The sequence below is a fragment of the Odontesthes bonariensis genome, chromosome 9 (genome assembly GCF_027942865.1).
Source record: "Odontesthes bonariensis isolate fOdoBon6 chromosome 9, fOdoBon6.hap1, whole genome shotgun sequence".
Taxonomy (NCBI): Eukaryota; Metazoa; Chordata; class Actinopteri; order Atheriniformes; family Atherinopsidae; genus Odontesthes; species Odontesthes bonariensis.
In genome coordinates, this window is record NC_134514.1 from 35897279 (window position 1) to 35917435 (window position 20157).

The following is a 20157-nucleotide window of genomic DNA, read 5'->3' on the forward strand; positions in this document are numbered from 1 at the left end:
ATCCTTCAGCCTTCCTAATCTTGGTATTTTAAGTTTATAACCATGCCAGTTATGTTCTTTCTTAGCTACTCTGTCACTTACTAAAATGTCTAATTTACAGCAAAAATATAGAACCATTAGGCTATTCCACATTTTCTCTAATGAAATGTGAAGTCATCACTGTTCCATTGCAGGCTTTCTGTAGTTTCAGGATTGTAGCTGCAGTCCCTCTCCTGTTGATGAAGTTGCAGGATGAAATCCATGATGCTGTCTCACTTTTCACGAGCTTGAATAAGATGCACAGGTCTGTCATGTTATTCTGATGAGAGTCTGCAAAAAGGGCAGGTACTCAAAGTGCCCTCTATTTGTGATTCAGAGGTGAAAACACTACCACAATCTAAAAAGAAACCAAAGCATTTATCTTTGATTTCTCCATGTACTTTAAGGACAACATGCATATAATCTATGTATGCCTCTTGGTTAAGATTGTAGTGACAGCAGGGGGTGGCTCATTGGACTGTTGTCTGCTTCATGCTGGCAAGTCTCACTCAACAGTAATTGTTATATTTTAAGTTACTGATTTTGTCATTTTATAATTATTACAGCCATTGTTGTGAGTTTGTGATCTTCATTCCATCACTCGGGTAGCGTAAACGGCTTTATTGTCAATTGAAATTGCTGTGGTCATTAAAGAAGTTTAGCTTGTGTTCCTGCAGAGATTTTAGTTGAATGCAAATGAAAACATGCGCATTCACCTGTCTTATTGATAAACCACTTTAACAATCACCATGCCATGCACCCTTAGAATAGCTTTATCAGGGCCATTAGTGGCATCTTTAATGACACGTCAACTAATATGCTTTTGTGTAAAGCAGGCAAACAGTATACTGACAAAGTGACCAATATTGGAAATAATGTTAAAGCTCCAAGTTTATAATTTATCGGTCAGCTTTCCATACCCCATGTCTTGACATACTGAAACATATTTTATTATTAATATAAACATATATTAACTGAGGTAAATATAGTGAGTGAAAAACTAAGTACAGCATCAAGAAACTGAAGTCTAAGAGATATAGTCACTGACTGGCAGAGGTACAGTTTAGACTCTACATTAGGGATGGGAATTGAGATCCGGTTCCCAGTGTTTCAATTCCTTGGAATCGTTTGGTGATTTTGCAAACGATTCCCTTATCGATTCCAGTGGGCGCGAATGACGTCACCACGCAACGTTGCGTGGCGTGGCGAGTCCAGTGCAGCCAGCAGTCAACAGTAAACATGGCGCCCAAGCGCTACAAACGCTCGAAAGTTTGATTACACATCCCTAAAAAAGTCGACAACAGGGCAACTTGCAAATTGAATATTTCACCAAAGGGAGGAAATACCACCAACATGCAATAACTATGAATGAATGATTAACGTCGGTGAATCTGAACCCAGCAACGTTAGCATGTCCTCAGCTAACACTGCAGGTCACTAACTAACTAACAAACACTGCCTATCATGTTAGCACCACTTGTCTCATTGTAAAACCTGCTGTTAGTAACGGTTAAGGTTAAATGAATGCCTTCTCAGGCATTACATTTAGATGAAATCATGAGAGACAGAGCCTGACTGGCTCAGAGCCAGAGGCTGGTGGTACTACCCCCAGTTCACGTCTACCTCCAGCTTCTCCTTTCACCAGAGCAGGGAAGAGTTGAATTACCCAGGCCATGATAGACCAATGTGGACCTCAACGTTGTTGAGTTTGTAAGGTCATGACTCGTGTTACTTCTAAACTAAACAAAGTTGATGCTAATCGACCGGTTTGTTGTCCTTTTTCTCCAAATGAGAATCGATAAGGGAACCGATAAAGAACCGAATCGTTAAGCAGAATCGAAAATGGAATTGGAATCGTAAAAATCTTATCCATTCCCATCCCTACTCTACATGCCTTAGTTATTAGCATGTCAAATGTCAAACTTAGACAAAAATTTTTTAAAAAAGGTTACAAAAATAAACAAGTAAGGTTTGTTTGGAAGAGTTTCCAGGAGAAAGTCTCTTTTCTCTAAGAACATGCCAGCTCAGTTTTGGTTTGCAAGAGTATTAAAATGATGTTGATGATGTTCTTTGGATGGATGACACCGAAGTAAAGATGTTTGGCCATACCAAAAGCAACAAAGAATATCTCATACCAACTATCAAGCATGGCGGTGGAGTAGTGATGATTAGGGCTTGATTTGCTGCCACGAGACCTGGGTGTCTTGCATTCTTTAAGTCAATCTTGAACTTCTCTGTGTACCAAAGTATTCTTGGGTAAAACTGAAGCCATCTGTCAGACAGCTCAAGATTGGCTGAAACTGGGTTTATGCAACAGGACAATGGTCCCAAACACATCAACAAATATACTGTACAACATAATGTTGGAAATAGAATAGTATCAAGCTGTTGCTCTGGCCCACTCAAAGTCAAGACTTCAATCAGATTGAAAGGCCTTTGTGGGACCCTAAGAGATATCTGAATTAAAGAAATTCCTGCAAACCTCAATTATATAAAACAACATTGTAATGAAAAGTGTGCCACTATTCCACTTGTTATAATTGGCTTTGTTCTTAGACATTTTGTATTCATATTCTGTACTTTATTAAATAATCTATGTTCCTATTTTGTACTTTTCCACTCTGCTCATACTACACAATAGACGACCTTAAATGGTCCAAGACTCTAAGATGGCATAACTAGACTAAATAACTGGGTCAGATGAAGCTTGTTTTCTGTAAACACTTCAACCAGATGGATCCTATCTTGCTCAGTCAGAATAAATGTTTAATTAAGAGCGAAGGGGATGGTGTAAACCTTTTAATAATCTGGTCTACAGGAGAATTTAATCACGTGTACACTTAATTGGATTTGGATTTTATTCCTCCTACCCGAGGTCAGGTCGCAAAGGCTACAGGTCCAAGAGGGAAAACCAGACATCCCTCTCCCTCGTGGCACTCCATCACCCATAATCCCTCCATTGTGTTCTGGGTCTGCCTTGGGGTCTCTTCCCAGTTCAACATGCCCCAAAAAAACCCAAAAGGAGGTGATCAGGAGGGATCCTAATCAGATGCCCAAACCACCTCAGCTGACTCCATTCAATACAGGAGAGCAGTGGCTCTACTCCCAGATACCCCCAGATGCTATCTCTCAGGCTGAACCCAGCCACCCTTCAAAGGAAGTTCATTTCAGCCACATTTATCTGCGATCTCATAATTTGATCCACTACCAAAAACTCATGACCATGGGTGAGGATATGAATAAAAATAGACCAGTAAATTTGAAGTTTTGCCTTTCAGCTCAGCTCCCCCTTCAGAATAACAGACTTGTGCAATGCCCTTGTTACTGCTAATGAAGCACCATCAATCTGTCCATCTCTTGCCCCAACTTGCCATCACCTGTGAACAAGATCACAAGATACTTTAATTCCTCCCCTTGAGGCAGAAACCCATACCCTGACCCAGAAGGAGCCTTTAACCCCATGACCTCAGATCTGGAGCGACTGACTTTTATCTTGGCCACTTCACACTTGGCTGCGAACTGCTCTGGTGCATGCTGAAGATGACGCTTTGAAAAAGCCAACAGAACAATGTCATTTGCAAAAAGCAAGATGCAACCCTTCAGGTTCCCAAACCAGACACTCTCCTCTCCCCTCCAATGCTTTAAAAAGAAGTCCAGCTCTTGCTTTGGTTAAACAGTGACCCTGATACACTATACTCCCGTAGCATACCCCACAGGATACCTTGGGGAACATGATATTGAGCCCTCTCCAACTCCACAAAATACGTAGACTGAATGGTCAAACCCATCACACTCACAGTTGCTCTGAGGATAAAGACCTGGTCCACTGCTCCACAACATGGGCGAAAACCATACTGCTTCTTTTGAATCCAAGGTTCACCAATTAGTCAGGGCCTCCTTTCCTAGAGTAAACTGTCCTGGGGAGTAGTGTGACCCCCTATTGTTGGAGCACACTCTCCGATGCCCCTTTTCAAAAATGGGAACCATCAACCTCTGTTGCTCCACAGGCGTCATTCGGGCATCATTAAAGAGGCATGTCAGCCAAGACAGCCCCACAACGTCCAGAGCTTTCTGCATTTTGGGACGAATGTCATCCATCCCTGGTGCCCTATCATCTAGAAGCTTTTTAACTGCCTCTGCCAAGGTGATGGGTGCCTCATCCCACAGGTTCTCCATTTCTTCAGAACTGAAATTAGCAGTGAACGAAGGAATGAATTAACTCGTACTATTGCACTGTTAGTTCAGAGCTGCCGTGTTGTTGTTATTGGGGGCTATCAGGGGCTTTCTACACATGCGTCAACTGGGATGACGTCATCGCCGCGCTTCGCCGCAGCAGCATCTTTACACAGAATTTGCTACTGCTGTTGGTAACATGGTTCGTTATTGCGTGTTTCCAAACTGCCATGTTGCACAAAACTAGCAGAAGCAAACTCCGTGTAAAGACCGACCGAGTGAATGAGCTGTGCTGCAGTAGATGCGTGCATAGAAAGCCCCCGATAGCCCCCAATGACAACACGGCAGCTCTGAACTAACAGTGCAATAGTACTTATTCATTCATTCATTCGTCTTAAAGTATTGGTGAAATAAAGACAGATGATTCCTTATTTAGAGGCTGTATTGTCTGCCATGTTCTCTCCCGTTATATGGATATACGCAGATCTCGAGTGATCTAAATAGCGTCCAAACTACGCCGACTTTTACCAAACTGATATCAGTGAGTAAATTGATGTATTTTATGCCAGAAATAAGGTTCAGGTTTAAAAAAACCGAACTTCCCCTTTAAAATGGCTGTAAAATCCTGCTCGTTAACCTGTGTTAACAGTCAACAGCACAACATATTCCTGGCATCTTTCAAATGATTTTCCTCCTACTCCACTTGTTCTGGTAACATGACAACGCTGCTCAGGTCTCTGCACTGGCTTCCTGTCGCTCAGAGAATAGACTTTAAAACAGCTCTGCTTGTGTACAAGTTTCTTCATGGTCAAGCGCCATAGTACATCTCTGACATGTTAGAGCCATATGAACCAACTGGGGCTCTGAGAACCTCAGGGCGGGGTCTCCTGCCTCAGGGAGGGGTCTCCTGCTGGTGCCCAGAGTCAGGACTAAACAAGGTGAGGCTGCGTTTAAGTTTGATGCTCCTAAAATCTGGAACAGTCTTCCAGAAGATGTGAGACAGGCCTCAACTCTGACAATGTTTAAATCCAGGCTGAAAACAGTTCTATTTAGCTGTGCATATGACACCTGAAAGTATTTTATCTGCACTCTTGACTTTTAAATTAATTAATTAATTAATGATTATTTTTAATGGGTTTTTTATTTTTTATTATTATTACTTTTTAATGATTTTATTGCCTTCTTGTGATTTTATGTAGCTGTAAAGCACTTTGAATTACCTTGTGTATGAATTGTGCTCTATAAATAAAATTGCCTTGTCTTGCCTGTGACCTGAGTGCTGCGGGCGGACACAAATATGACGGCGCGAAAATACTGTGACGTCATGTGATCTTGATGAATTGGCCAGGGGCTGCTGCAAACAAGCAATTAATTTACTCAAAAATCAATTTAAATTGATACTAATGTTTGAGAAACAAAATCAGAAGACATTTATTTGAATATTCGGAAAATATAGGCTCCATGATATTATCTGATCTGTTTTTGCTAAATTATGTGCCCTCTACGCACATTCCCACCGCAAATTCTTTCTTTATAAATACCAGTCAGTGAGAAGGGATTAACTATGGAAGTTTTTCTGTGCCATCAGTTTGAATACGAATTTCTAATATTGAATTTTTACAGCATCAAAATCAGACTTTGAATTTGAAAAACCCAACAATGTAAAAAAAAATCAATTTCTAAAAACAAAAATCAGTGTAAAAAAATTCAACATCTAAAAAAAAATTCAGTGGAAAAAAATTCAGTGGAAAAAGAACCAGACTCAACAGCCGGGTAAACAGGGAGAAGCAATCGATCCCTGTCTCAATTCATCCAACGGCAGCCAATCAAGTTACGCTCCACTGGACAGATCAGCCATGTCCACCAACGCGGGTGATGGTGCTTCGTGAGTGAGATTACTTTATTTGCCATTTGTGTACCAGTAAAATTGAGTAATAGATATTACTAATATCTATTGAGCTGATATTAGCTTGATTGGCTGCCGTTGGATGAATTGAGACAGGGATCGATTGCTTCTCCCTGTTTACCCGGATGTTGAGTCTGGTTCTTTTTTTTTTTTTTTCTTTTTTTTTTTTAATACAACTTTATTTTGCTTTACAAGATATAAAAATAGTGCAAAAACATGACAAGTATCATTAATAATAAATGAAGAACAAATAAGCATACCAAAATAAATACATACAAAAGTAGTTTAAATAATAAATGAAGAGAGAGAGAGAGAGAGAGAGAGAGAGAGAGAGAGAGAAAGAGAAAGAAAAATATATAGAGAGAATATACCAGGGGACATGAACAATGAGGATTACACTGAGTTAAAAATTTCAAAGTGGGAGACTAGATTTATAGTTTTGATAGCTTTCTTATTATTAGAGGAGGAAATTGACTTAAAATATATCTGGAGTTCTATCATGAAAGCATAAAAATTGGGTTTCACTTTGGCAAATTTACATTTGTGGATGTAATATTTAGCAAGAATTAAAATGAGATTAATTCAAAAATATTCTTTTTCAGCAGGAGCATCACTCTTTATAAAACCAAAAATTATATTTTGCAGAAGGAGCTTAAAATCACAGTACATATGATCTAAAATAAATCTACAAATATCTTGCCACAGCTTACGGGTATATTCACATTTCCAAAACAGATGAATAATGGTCTCAGTGTGAGTGTCACAAAAGGCACACTTCAGATCAAGATCAACAAATTTGAATTTGATAAAGAATGATTTAACCGGGTAACATCTATGGATGGAACGAATTTTTGAGGAAGAGACCAAATTTTATCCCAGCATAAATCATTTACACAACTATTCCAGTGAAAAATTACAGGAGAAACAGATCTGATATTACATTGGAAAAGAGCACGAATTTTACAATTTTTCTTTTTGCTAGAAGAAGGGACAAAACATATTTTCCCAACTGGTGAGTTGGTTACCTCAGTGAAGGGAGCATCAAGTATAGAGGCAGATGTGTTGCTTTTAAATAACATTATTACACCAGGTGGGATTGCATCAAAGATGATGGCAAATTGTTTTGGTGTTACGGGTATTCCATAAAATTGAAGGAACTCCTCATAAGAAAATAAGCTACTATTGCTATTGAATAGTTGTTTGACCCAAATTCTATCATTGTTGAACCACTCCCTTAAGAATATTGATCTGTTCTTATAAAGTATATCTTTGTTATTCCATATGGAGTAACGGTGTGGTGAAAAATTGTGTTTGTATATCATTGACCATGCAAGTAGTGCTTATTTATGAAAGTTGGAAAGACAAATAGGAATTTTCCCTATGTTATAGTTACATGCTAAGAGGAATTTTAGGCCACCAATTTTAGAAAAAATATGATTGGAGATACAGTTCCACATTGAATTTGGGTTTTTTAGAAATTGATTGATCCAATTGATTTTAAAGGTGTTGTTCAAAGAAGCAAAATCCAAAAAATTAAGTCCCCCATTCTCATATGTGTTTATGACAACAGATTTTTTTATGTAATGCATTTTGTTCTTCCATAAAAAGTTGAACAACATCTGATCTATCCCTTTAATGGTTTTATTTTCAATATGTAATGAAAGGGCCGCATAAGTAAGTCTAGATATTCCTTCTGCTTTTGTTATTAGAGTTCTGCCTAGATCTCTTAATAGCCATAGATTAAATCTTTTTTTAGCCTTTTCTATGATTGGGATGAAATTCAAGTCATTTCTGACTTTCTGATCTTTAGTGATGGAAATTCCTAAATATGTTACCTTGTCTTTGACAGGAATGCTTGCTATTGAGCGAGTTGCTGAGTCTTTCACTGCCAATAATTCACATTTATTCACATTTAGGTATAGACCAGAGGCTTTAGAGAACACATTAATTATATTAAGAGCATGAGATACTTGAGAGGAGTCTTTTAAGAACAAGGTTGTATCGTCTGCTAGCTGACTAATAACGATTTCCCTTTCTGCCACTGCAATGCCTTTCAGAGTACTTGAATTAATATGGATGGCTAAAATTTGGGTGACAAGGAGGAAGAGGTAAGGGGAGATCGGACAGAGTCTGGTTCTTTTTCCACTGAATTTTTTGAAGTTGAATTTTTTTCCACTGAATTTTTTTTAGATGTTGAATTTTTTTACCCTGATTTTTGTTTTTAGAAATTGATTTTTTTTTTTTTACACTTGTATGGAAGTTTTTCCATAGTATTGGTTTTTCAAATTCAAAGTCTGATTTTGATGCTGTAAAAATTCAATATTAGAAATTCGTATTCAAACTCTGATGGCACAGAAAAACTTCCATAATTAACAGACCCAGGATTTTCGTGTTTTTGCATGTTACTACCCCGAGTCTGTTAACGAGAATGGATTTAGCTGATTCCAGAAGATGGCAGTAATGCTAAACTGTGTCAAACCACGAAGAAGATGATGAGGAGGAGGAGGAGGTAGAAGAAGAAGAAGAAGAAAAAGGAGGAGGGAGGAGGAGGATAAGAAGAAAAAGAAGAAGAAGAAAGAAGAAGAAGTGTTGCAGGAACGGTAAATGTGTTGTTACACGGTTGTCTACTGTCTTGCCTTTAAGCTGTGGTCTCTCTCGACAGTTAAGCTTTCTGTGGACAATATCCGCTCAGTTGGATCCAGGGTGTTTCTGCCAGTGAGTATTGCGAGCACTACTTCTTTGTTTTTCAGTCTTTCACTGCTGGATTTTTGGTGGAAGAATGCACCCTATGTTACCCGTTGGCATTGTAAATGGAGATAGAGAAAGTGTCTTTTCCTGGGCTATGATTTCTGGCATCGAAAATATACTGTTCTTATCAGTAACTTGTCGTTTACATATTTTGAAAACGCTCATTCAGGTTGGATGCTAATTAGAATAACTGCCTAAGGCCTACAAATGACAGGTCCTGCCTGTAGGATTTTATGTGCCTGTTTTTGATTAGTTAGCTGGAAGAGCTAACATGGCGATATAAAACCAAATATAGGAAAAGGAAACGAATAATATTGACATTTGTTTAACGCAGTACATTTTATGGCATTCTCTTCTTTCCTGCGGGGCGACGAGTAGCTATATTTGGTATAACATGTCCCACTTTTCAATTACAGTACTTCTTTTCAAAATCTGTAGAGAACCGTTAGCTAGTTTACTCCGACATCAACCCATGTTTTTTAGAACTCAATTTAACTCTATATTAACGTTAAACAATTGACTGATATAGCCTACTACAAAATTAATCCAGCACGGACAAGTTAAGCACCACATATTTAGCAAATATAACAAAAAAATGATTAAAGCAGCCACATATGAGTACGTGAGGATTAAAGGATAAGACCGGTTTTTTGACATTGGGCCCTTGATTTCACATTATAACATGATGTTCTACTCACCCCTGCTTGTTGTTGAACATTTGGAGCTGTTCCGAAGATATTCGCGAGGCGTCTGGCTGCTCTCTTGAGATATTCGGCCATGAAACGGTTTCCTATGGGCAAGCTTATACAGGCACAAACTATGCTGTTTATAATTTATTAATTACTGTACACTAGCACTGATAACGTGGAGGTGCGTCGCTTACTTAAAAAAATCCGGGTTAATGTAATTTTGATTTTTTTTTGTCGTAAAGTGGGTGTTACTGACGTCCTCATCGTGCTACTGCCACAGACAGCCCACAGACCTGCTGCCTATTTATTCATTCGGCTAAAATTCAAAATTAGTAACCCGGATTTTTTTAAGTAAGCGACGCACCTCCACGTTATCAGTGCTAGTGTACAGTAATTAATAAATTATAAACAGCATAGTTTGTGCCTGTATAAGCTTGCCCATAGGAAACCGTTTCATGGCCGGATATCTCAAGAGAGCAGCCAGACGCCTCGCGAATATCTTCGGAACAGCTCCAAATGTTCAACAACAAGCAGGGGTGAGTAGAACATCATGTTATAATGTGAAATCAAGGGCCCAATGTCAAAAAACCGGTCTTATCCTTTAAGGAAGAACGGACGGAATTAAAAAATTAAATAACTAAATAACAGATGGTCCAAGGGCTCTCAGCACTTCACTTATCTCAGTCGCATTGAATTAAAACATTTTTCTTCAACAACGGCTACATTTTCCATGGATATACCAAAAACTACTTATTTTTGTTTAAATCAAGTAGATTGGCAATATTGGGGGATGTCCAATGCTTAAATAAAGGTGCAGACAAATATAACGTCATAAAGAAATATTCTGTCCTTTAATTTTTTTTTCCCCCATCACAAAATGAGACTTTTTTGGGATCCGGAACCGGAAGTCTTACGTTCTCCAGATCGATGAATAAATCACATTTTTATGTCTTGTGCTGTTGTTAATTTGTGCATGTTGTTGTTTTTTTTGTTTTTTTTTTCATTAATCTCTGAAAGAATATGTTAAAATTGTTAGCTTGATGACAATGGTATCATTGAGAGTGGTGAGACACACCTAGGTATGTACCAATATTCTTACAATAGAAGCAAAAAAATATATCGTAAGTTCACAGTATTGTGGTGAGGACTTATTTTAAAATGTCTGAAGGAAAAAAAACTACTTAATTTTTTTTATTGAACACAATCTACTCTCTTTTCAAACAAAGTAAAATCTTTGGACCATTAGTCAATCTGTATGTAAAGTTAATATAAGAAAATAATTAAACTATTTAAAAAAAAGAAAATAATAATAATAATTGCAAAGTGAGCCTAAAGATTGTTTCTACTTCCTTCAGCAGTCATTGACTGATTCACAGGTCTCACCTGAGGGATTCCTGTACCTTCTCTCTTTAACAAGTCATAAAAAACAACTAAGAACATAGGTATGATAAAATATGTTGGGATGTACCTTTTGGCATACACTATATTGCCAAAAGTATTGGCTCATCTGCCTTTACACGCATATGAATTTAAGTGACATCCCATTCTTAATCCAGAGGGTTTAATATGATGTCGGCCCACCCTTTGCAGCTATAACAGCTTCAACTCTTCTGGGCAAGCTTTCCACAAGGTTTAGGAGTGTGTTTATGGGAATTTTTGACGTTTCTTCCAGAAGTACATTTATGAGGTCAGACACTGATGTTGGACAGAAGGCCTGGCTCACAGTCTCCGCTCTAATTTATCCCAAAGGTGTTCTATCGGGTTGAGGTCAGGACTCTGTGCAGGCCAGTCAGGTTCTTCCACACCAAACTGGCTCATCCATGTCTTATGGACCTTGCTTTGTGCACTGGTGTGCAGTCATGTTGGAACAGGAAGGGGCCATCCACAAAGTTGGGAGCATGAAATTGTCCAAAATCTCTTGGTATGCTGAAGCATTCAAAGTTCCTTTCACTGGAACTAAGGGGCCAAGCCCAGCTCCTGGAAAACAACCCCACACCATAATCCCCCCTCCACCAAACTTTATACTTGGCACAATGCAGTCAGACAAGTACCGTTCCCCTGGCAACCGCCAAACCCAGACTTTTCCATTAGATTGCCAGATGGAGAAGCATGATTGGTCACTCCAGAGAAGGCGTCTCCACTGCTCTAGAGTCCAGTCGCAGCGTGCTATACACCACTGCATCCAACGCTTTGCATTGCACTTTGTGATGTATGGCTTGGACTCAGCTGCTCGCCATGGAAACCCATTCCATGAAGCTCTCTACGCACTGTTCCTGAGCTAATCTGAAGGCCACATGAAGTTTGGAGGTCTGTAGCGATTGGCTCTGCAGAAAGTTGGAGACCTCTGTGCTAGGGCTGCAACTAACGATTATTTTAATAATTGATTTATTGGTCGGTTTATTATTTTTTTTTTTTCAATTAATCAATGAATAGGACAAAAAAAAAAAAAAATTTTTATTTCCTCATCTTTATTCCAAAGAGAAAAAAAGTGCACAAAAAACAGGTTGCTGTTCTGTTACAATAATAAAAACTAAATAAATGTTTGTCAAATAGCTTCAGTAAAGAAATAAATGTACACAAAAATATATACACGCGTACTCTATCACGGTCATTAACCAGCTAACAAGCAAACAGCAGCATCAGGCGAGTTACCGGAGAGACTAACGTTCCGTTTCCTCACTTCGTAACGAAACAAACGTAGAATATTGTAGTGACTTACCCTGCTGTTGAGCTCCCTTCATCCTCATCGATGACTCCAACATGTTTCAGGTGCCCTATCGTCACCGTGGGGCTCCCGTGCCATGTCAAATCACTTTTGCAAAGCTTTCATGTTACTCATGTTTTAGTTTTGTGAAGCGTGAAGTGCTCCCACACTTTTGAGGACTTGGGTCAAACCGTTTTTTCATGCGACGGTCATTTGTAGAATTTACTTAATTTCGTTTGAAAATACTGCCTCCGCTCTGCCTGCGCCTCGCTCAGTTCAACTCGCTCTGCAGGTCGAGGGTTTTTTGTTTTAAACTTTATTTCAGTCAGCCAGCATTGACAAAGCTCTGCAGGGAAAGTAAACGGCCTGCAACGTGGCGAGTGATGCATAAATCACGCGACACAATTAATCAATAATGAAATTCTTTGCCAACACTTTTAACAATCGATTTTATAGATTCGTTGTTGCAGCCCTATTCTGCGCACTATGAGCCTGAGCATCCGCTGACCCGCTCTGTCATTTTACCTGGCCGACCACTTCGTGGCTGAGTTGCTGTCGTTCCCAATCGCTTCCACTTTGTTATAACACCACTGACAGCTGACTGTGGAATGTTTAATAGCAAGGAAATTTCACGACTGGACTTGTTGCACAGGTGGCATCCCATCATGGTACCACGCTGGAATTCACTGAGCTCCTGAGAGCGAAACATTCTTTCACAGATGTTTGTAGAAGCAGTCTGCATGCATAGGTGCTTGGATTTATACACCTGTGGCCATGGAAGTGATTGGAACACCTGAATTGAATTATTTGGATAGCTGAGTGAATACTTTTGGCAGTATAGTGTAACTTACTCAATGGTCCGGGTCTGGATGGAAGCAGCTAAAGCTTGGGTGTTATTCATCCTTCTCAAGCTGGAAATGTGTAATATGGTGTTTACGTTTGTTGTGTTTCCAAGACAAACGGGAACATTCAACTTAATAAATGCCAACGTACTTTCAGATGCTAGCTCATAATGCAGAGGGTGCCAATCGAGAATTTTTGGCTTAGCGTGCATTCTACAGACTGTCTGTGAACTTAACTTCTGCTTTTTCAAGTCTCTCCTTTTGCATTCATTCAACATCACCTTATCAGTTGACATATAGATAACTCATGTTTTTACATTTACTAACTGATTCAGTATCTTCCACATCCGCATGCATCTCTATGCATCTAAGATTTGTTGGTTTCCACTAGGGGTGGGCGATATGGAAAAAATGTTGTATCACGATTTTTTTTGCATAAAATCACGATTTCGATTTTTTTAATCACGATCTTCCATCCAAAAAAAAAAAAAGACCAATTACAGTAGAGTTAAGTCGACATGCTGAACCACAGAAGAGCTAAGGAGTAAAAGAAAGAATTTGGCAATCAACACATTGTAATTCAACTGTAACCCAATTCAAGATGAAAAATAATGATCTAATTAATGACATCTGACACAGTGAGAGTGAAGCAACCGGAAATAGAAAAACGAACCACTGATGACGACTTGACTCCACCTCATGATGCCATTTAGCAACAGATGAGCAACGCTGCATGTTCATTTACTGCAGCCACAGTCACACACTGCCATCACCAGAGCGCCCTAAAGGAATACTTTTCAACTGTGTAATGTTTGTCACGGTCGCGGTGCATCCCTTTTCTCTTGCACCGTAGTTAGCTTACGAGCTAGCGGTTTCCTCATCCGACCCGAGAATGCTGCTGCTGGCCGTGAGTTTCTCCCGTGCGCCGCTATGGATGTGCTGTGGATGGTGCCGCTGCTGCTGTTCCCATTCCTGATGTGGACCAGCAGCAGTGGGTTAGGGTAGAAGAAAACCCGAACCAATTCCAAATTACAGAGGTGGATTTCCTCTTCTTCACCAGCTCGTCGGCTGCCGCATTGGCAGGAACCAGCATTAAAAAAAAAAAAAAAAAAAAAAAAAAAAAAAAAAAAAATCATTGCGCTGATTGGCAAAGGCGATCTATACGGTTTCTCTAATTTGGTGATCGCCTGCGATTCTCCACTCTTCCTCGCCAGTCACGATTTTATATCGTCAGATCGCGCACCCCTAGTTTCCACAAACCCAAGCTTTAAATGTAAGCAGATACTTTTCTATAAATTGGACTGTAGTAATGCACCTGCCCACGGCTTTGTCATGTTGGTTGTGTCTTTGATTCTGGTACTGAATTGTGTGGGCCTGTGTCTGGCTTGCTGTTCCAGGAATTTTCAAAGTTTGAAACTTTCAATGGGAATTAACGGGACTTAATTTAAATTTTCAAAAGTGAAGGTTGCAAACCTAAATATAGTTGGTAAAAATATATCGTAGCACAATATATCCTAAAAATACCAAATGTGATGCAAATTCAGTTTATTATCTATGGTTTTCCTCAACAACAGGCACATAGCACAGGACTATTGAGACCACACCCCCTACATGCATGGTGATTTATAGAACTACTATAGCTACTCCTTTGACCACTGCACATACACAGACTATTGAAGTCACACATTTAAACCCAAAGACTACATAAAGCCAAGTAAGTTTTGATGATTTGATTGATTGGATTATTTTTACAATGAATTGGACTCTTAATTGGCTTGAATTGCCATTGTTTCATAATTGCTTACCTTATAAGATAGCTCTGAGGGGGGCAAGTGGTTATATTAAAACTGTGGTATAGTAGTATATAAATAATGTTTCTCTTATTAGCTCTTGTTGCCTGTCTGACGCTTCCTATCTGCTCTCGCTTTAGGTGACTACTGTGCAAGTTCCCTCAAATATACACCTAAATATTCTAGTCCCTCCTCACTCTACAAGGCAATTAGCCATACCAGATGCAGCTCAATAACTGGACGGGGGGGGACTCAAGTTTTTTTAAACTCCCATCAAGAGACTGCCATGTTTGCGTTAAAGCCAGAAACTGAAAAGGGAATTTGGAAAAGCGAATAAGATTGAAGGGGCCAAGCGCTTGTGTTGGTGAAAGAAGTAAAAGAAAGGAGGAGCCATCCTATCAGTAGGTTGGCAGCAACTTTGGCAGCCACGCCCAGAGGATGACCAGCCTGTTCAGGCGCAGCAGCAGCAATGGAGGCTCTCGAAGCAATGGAAGTGGAGGTGGGGGCAACAGCACCCAGGGGCAGCTCAACAACAGCAGGCCCAACCGTCAGGTCAGACGCCTGGAGTTTAATCAGGCCATGGAAGACTTCAAGACCATGTTCCCCTCCATGGACTATGAGGTGATCGAGTGTGTGCTGCGCTCCAACAATGGAGCTGTGGATGCCACCATCGACCAGCTGCTTCAGATGAGCATTGACGGACAAGGCTCGGATGACAGCTCAGACTCTGATGACAGCATCCCAGCAGAGGTCAGTGGAAAGGGTCCAAGCACTACTGGACGCTTAGCTTGATGGTCTGTAGTGTTTACGATGTGAACCAGAGACTCCACTATTAGTTAGTGATTACAAGTGGGGTTAGAAACCGTAGCATTCTGGTTATGATTTTTATTTTTATTTTTTTAATACCCTGGTTATGAATTTGCAAATGAAAATATCTTCTTGTATTCAGAAATCCTGCTAAAACCAAGGCGAGGTATTACGAAGTTTGCACATGCCATGTGACATGCACCAAAGGCAATATCCAGGTTTCTTCATGTTACAGTGGGTTACCAACTGGAAAATAAAATCTCTTGAGGAATTCAACTTGTTTTGGCTCATAGCATAAGAATAGTTTTGATAGACTCACCTGTTTTACAGTAAAGTGTATATGCTCTAACTCTTAGTTTCTTAGTTGTCCTCCAGTTATACTACTTTGTAGAACAACAAATGTAAATTAAAACCAATGATTGAACAATTTGTATTTTTGTTTGCTGTGGATTTTAGATGTTATTCCATTCTGATATTGTCACTTGCCTGATGGTGTCATACATTGCCATAATAAGTATAAGGGCATGTTCTTTTGTCTGTGAGAGAAACCCTGATAAAGTGCTTTTTTTTTTTTTTTAGAAGAGCAACAATGAAGCAGTCATAAGTGTTGACTACATAATTGATGGCAAGCTTTCAATTTGTAGGGAGATTTAGTGTCAAGGTGGTATGATTCTACAAATGTTTTTTTTTGTTGTTGTTCTCTAATCATTTTGATCTGATATGTATGGAGTGAGAATCCTGCCAAAACCTAAAAATATCCTTAAAGTACAAAACAATTCTACAACTGAAAAACTTTTGGCACGATCTTACCGCTGTCACGTGACTTTTGGCAGTAACTTTCCGCTTTGCAGATCCGTAATCAAAGGCAAACTGATTAGTGCACAAGTGGCTCTGTTGATTAAATTTAAGGCTGCCAGAACGACTTGTACTTGAAAGATTTTAGTTTCGTACTTGAAGGGTATTTTTTTGCAATTGAAGCTATGTTTCTTTGCAAATCACACTAAGTTTGTTTGTGAGGCGTGAGTGAAACATGTTTTGCTTGCTGGTGAGGTTTTGGCAGGATTCTCACTCCATAGATATGTCATACAACTTGAAATAGATAGATGGTACCAGAACTGCTTCTCCATCTTCTTGGTTACTATGGTGGGAATTTCTTCCCCATATGACTGATTGCCCAAAAACATTGGCAACAGTTAAGGTAATAGTTAGAGCCCTTCTGGGAAGTTAACAAATGTTCAACTTGAATCTCTTGAAACGGCCACAGAGAAAAGTATTCTGAGAAAAAGATGCTGGGGAAAGGCCCTTTTCTATAGGCAGCCTGTCTGTTCATTGTGAAGAACTGTAACAAGATGTTGATTACTTAATCTGGACCCTTGGCTGGCTTAATGTAAACACTGGCAGGCATCAGAGCTTCATAACCAACCAGATATGCTAGGTAACCACACCCTTCACCATCATTTGCTGTGTCATTACAGCAAATGTATCCGTAAAGGCTTCTGCAGTGCATCCCTGAGGGGTTAAGGACTTGACCCTGTGGTGGCCGGTCAATGTGTGAAAAAGATGTCTCATGCTCAGCTAAACACTTTTCAATTAAGCCTTGTTTCCACTGTCAGTACGGTTTGGGTCACTTCGTATCGGTACGGCACGGGTCGGGTTGCTTTGGGGTCAGCTTTGCATTCCCACTGTACAAAGGGGACCCTCAGGGGTGGGTGGAGTGCGTGCCGAAGCGTCACTACGTCGATTGCTCCGAAGCTTCTTCAGCTTAATGCGACACTGGCTCGCGGCCGGATTGAAACCACTCTCTTTTTGCAGCAATCAGCTGTAAAACTTTTTCGTTTCGCACAGCGCTATCGAGCTCCCGCTGCAGAGCCTCCTCACCAACAACGGAGAGCAGAGCCTGCACCTCCTCAGTATTCCAGGCTCCTCCCCAAGGGAACCGGTCCTTTGTGCTAGGTACCCCAAGCAGAAGGGTTACAAAAAATGGTAACGGGTTCCATGGGACCGGTACGCTTTCGTGGTAGTGGAAACACTGAAATAAGCGAACCGTTCTGAACAGACCCGTACCGGAATGCATAGTGGAAACGACGCTTTTGAGCTTGATCAGTCCTGGCATTGCCTTCTTTGAATATATCCGTGCCACCAGTTAAGGAAAGATCTGCTGATAGAATAACATGATCATTCAGGTAGTCAGAAGATCTTCAATTTTTTTGGGCACATAATATTGCAGAATTTAGACTGGTCCAACTGAATCAACTCCCAGATCATTTGCTTGAATAAATCCAGGCAGTGAATTGTTTAGTGTGTCCAGTCATCGAAACGATCTGGGAGGATTCCTTTCAAAGGACTCAATGTGAGACAGTCGGTGGGGTTACATGGCACTGAAAGGATCGAATTTTTGGCTAAATTACAATAAGACTGAGGCTGTGTTCGAAACCGCCTACTTCTCCTACTACTCCCACTACTCCTACTAACTTTAACTTTTTTTAAGTTCCCGAATGCATACTAGATTCGCCGAAATGTTGGGTATGCATCATGAGGTTACTACTCATACTCAAACTACCCAGGATGCAACGTAACGTGACGTCGCCGATCGTCATTTCCTGTCAAAACGGCAGTTTCAAGCTAGCTACAACGAGGGTAGGTTCACTTCCTGTTTTCAAAACAAAAGCACCAATTGTATCGTAAAAGCTTTCCCTATGATAAAAGGCAACGGGTATTTTATTTTGTGACAATAACCGGAAGTGTGTTGCTCACTGCGGCTAGCTTAAGTAGCGCCGAATTCATTGGAACAAAATTGTAAACAGCCGGTATTTTGTCAGATTTTCAACACGTTGGGGATCTAAACGACTACTTTCTCGCCTGAAAATGTTTCAAATGTTGCTAAGGTTTACAGAGTTTAGAGCTTAAGAGAAATAAGCTTCAGGCCGGCTGATTTCGGCTCGGGCAGGAGCGAAGTGCATTGTGTGTAAACGCTCTGCATACTGTCTGATCGATGAGTATGCAGTAGGCGGTTTCAAACACAGCCCGAGTCATTAAATTCATGTAAACACTTTAATCTGACAAGAAATTGGAATCGGATTTCTCGCGATTGGATTAAGACCCCGAGATAACTCGGTTGAAAGTCAAAATAAATGTGCTTGTAGAGGGTGAAGCACGTGGTGAATTATACTTTGCGTTCTGCGCATGCTACAGATTTTTTTCCCGGGGTCGTGAACCGGAAGTCGGAAGAGACGATATTCCTGTTGTCGCCGCTGTCAGAAAGAAACAAACAACACGATGGAGAATGCTCCGTTGTGCATCGCGTTTGTGCAACAAGCAGCTCATCACAGACCAAATGTAGAGGGACGTAGCTTCATCTTGCTCTTCGTTCGCCATCTGTCTCCAATGCCTGAGTTTGTTGTTGGTGGTGGTGGTGAAGAGGTCAACAGGAAGTGGCTCTATTAGCAATAGTTGAAATGGGTACAGCGCCACCTATCGTACCGGGGTATGAAATGCTTTGTGCCAATGATTCCATTCATTCACCGCCATATATCCAAGGAGAATTACCCTTGCTCAAATAAGGAGCATAACCCAACTCTAGCTATAATCGAATTAATCTCATCATGTAACCCCACTGACAGAAGATTTGGAACCTACATGCTTTATAATTAAATAAATAGTACAAATATTGTCATATGGAATTATGACCGTCATTTCAGCGTCAGATGACTATTCACAATCTAAATAGAATTCATGCAAAATGCATGAGGGTAAGGTTAGGTGTAAAACACTGTATAAAATATTGAATGTGTTTCTTTTATAGATTCTGGAGCGAACTCTGGAACCTGATAGTTCAGATGAGGAACCGCCTCCAGTTTACTCTCCACCAACGTATGATATGCACATCTATGACAGGAAGTACCCAGAGGCCCCACCAACACCTCCACCACGGTAAGCAGGTCCTTCTAACTGGTTTAACCATCAGGTGGGAAGGAACAGCGTTCATGAATTAGTTCTGACAAATTGAACATGTTAGTCATGTGACCAATAAACCTGGCCAATACCTACTGATATGAAGGTATCAGAGAGTTCCAGTCACTTCTGCAAATTGTGTGGATTAGATAAGTTTTTCATTGTAGTTGGGATGATAGTTGATTTCTACAGTGGATTTCTGTCACTTTAATCTGGCAGAAATGCATGAATCCCCCCTCCCAATGCGATGCCCAATTTAAATAAATATCTTTTTTTAGATGAACAAACTAGAAGATGTCTGTAAAATAAAATCTCAATAATTCCACATAGTGCTGCATTGTAGAAGTAAAAGTAAAGCACTTAACTCCACTTGCTTAAAGAAGCAGCTTGAGGCATTATATGGACACGTTGCTTTTCTATTTCCCCAACTGTTCAGCATCCCTTCGATCACCTATTTCAATCAAATTCAAATATTTCGATCCACGAAAGTGTTGAGCATGCAAGGTCGTACGCTGTAAATTAAAACTGG

At 40.1% G+C, this 20157-nt stretch overlaps 1 protein-coding gene across 2 annotated transcripts in view; it reads left to right on the forward strand.

Moving 5' to 3' along the window:
* Positions 1-8599: 8599 nt before the first annotated feature.
* cuedc1b (CUE domain containing 1b) overlaps positions 8600-20157 on the forward strand; it is a 29308-nt gene continuing 17750 nt past the window's right edge. The window contains exons 1-3 of one of the 2 annotated variants that reach the window (XM_075474164.1): positions 8600-8812; positions 15011-15620; positions 19480-19607. In XM_075474164.1, the coding sequence (XP_075330279.1) occupies positions 15309-15620; positions 19480-19607 (440 nt within the window). In that variant the 5' untranslated portion in view covers positions 8600-8812; positions 15011-15308. The remainder of the gene's footprint in view (positions 8813-15010; positions 15621-19479; positions 19608-20157) is intronic. The other variant, XM_075474165.1, reaches the window with a different exon arrangement.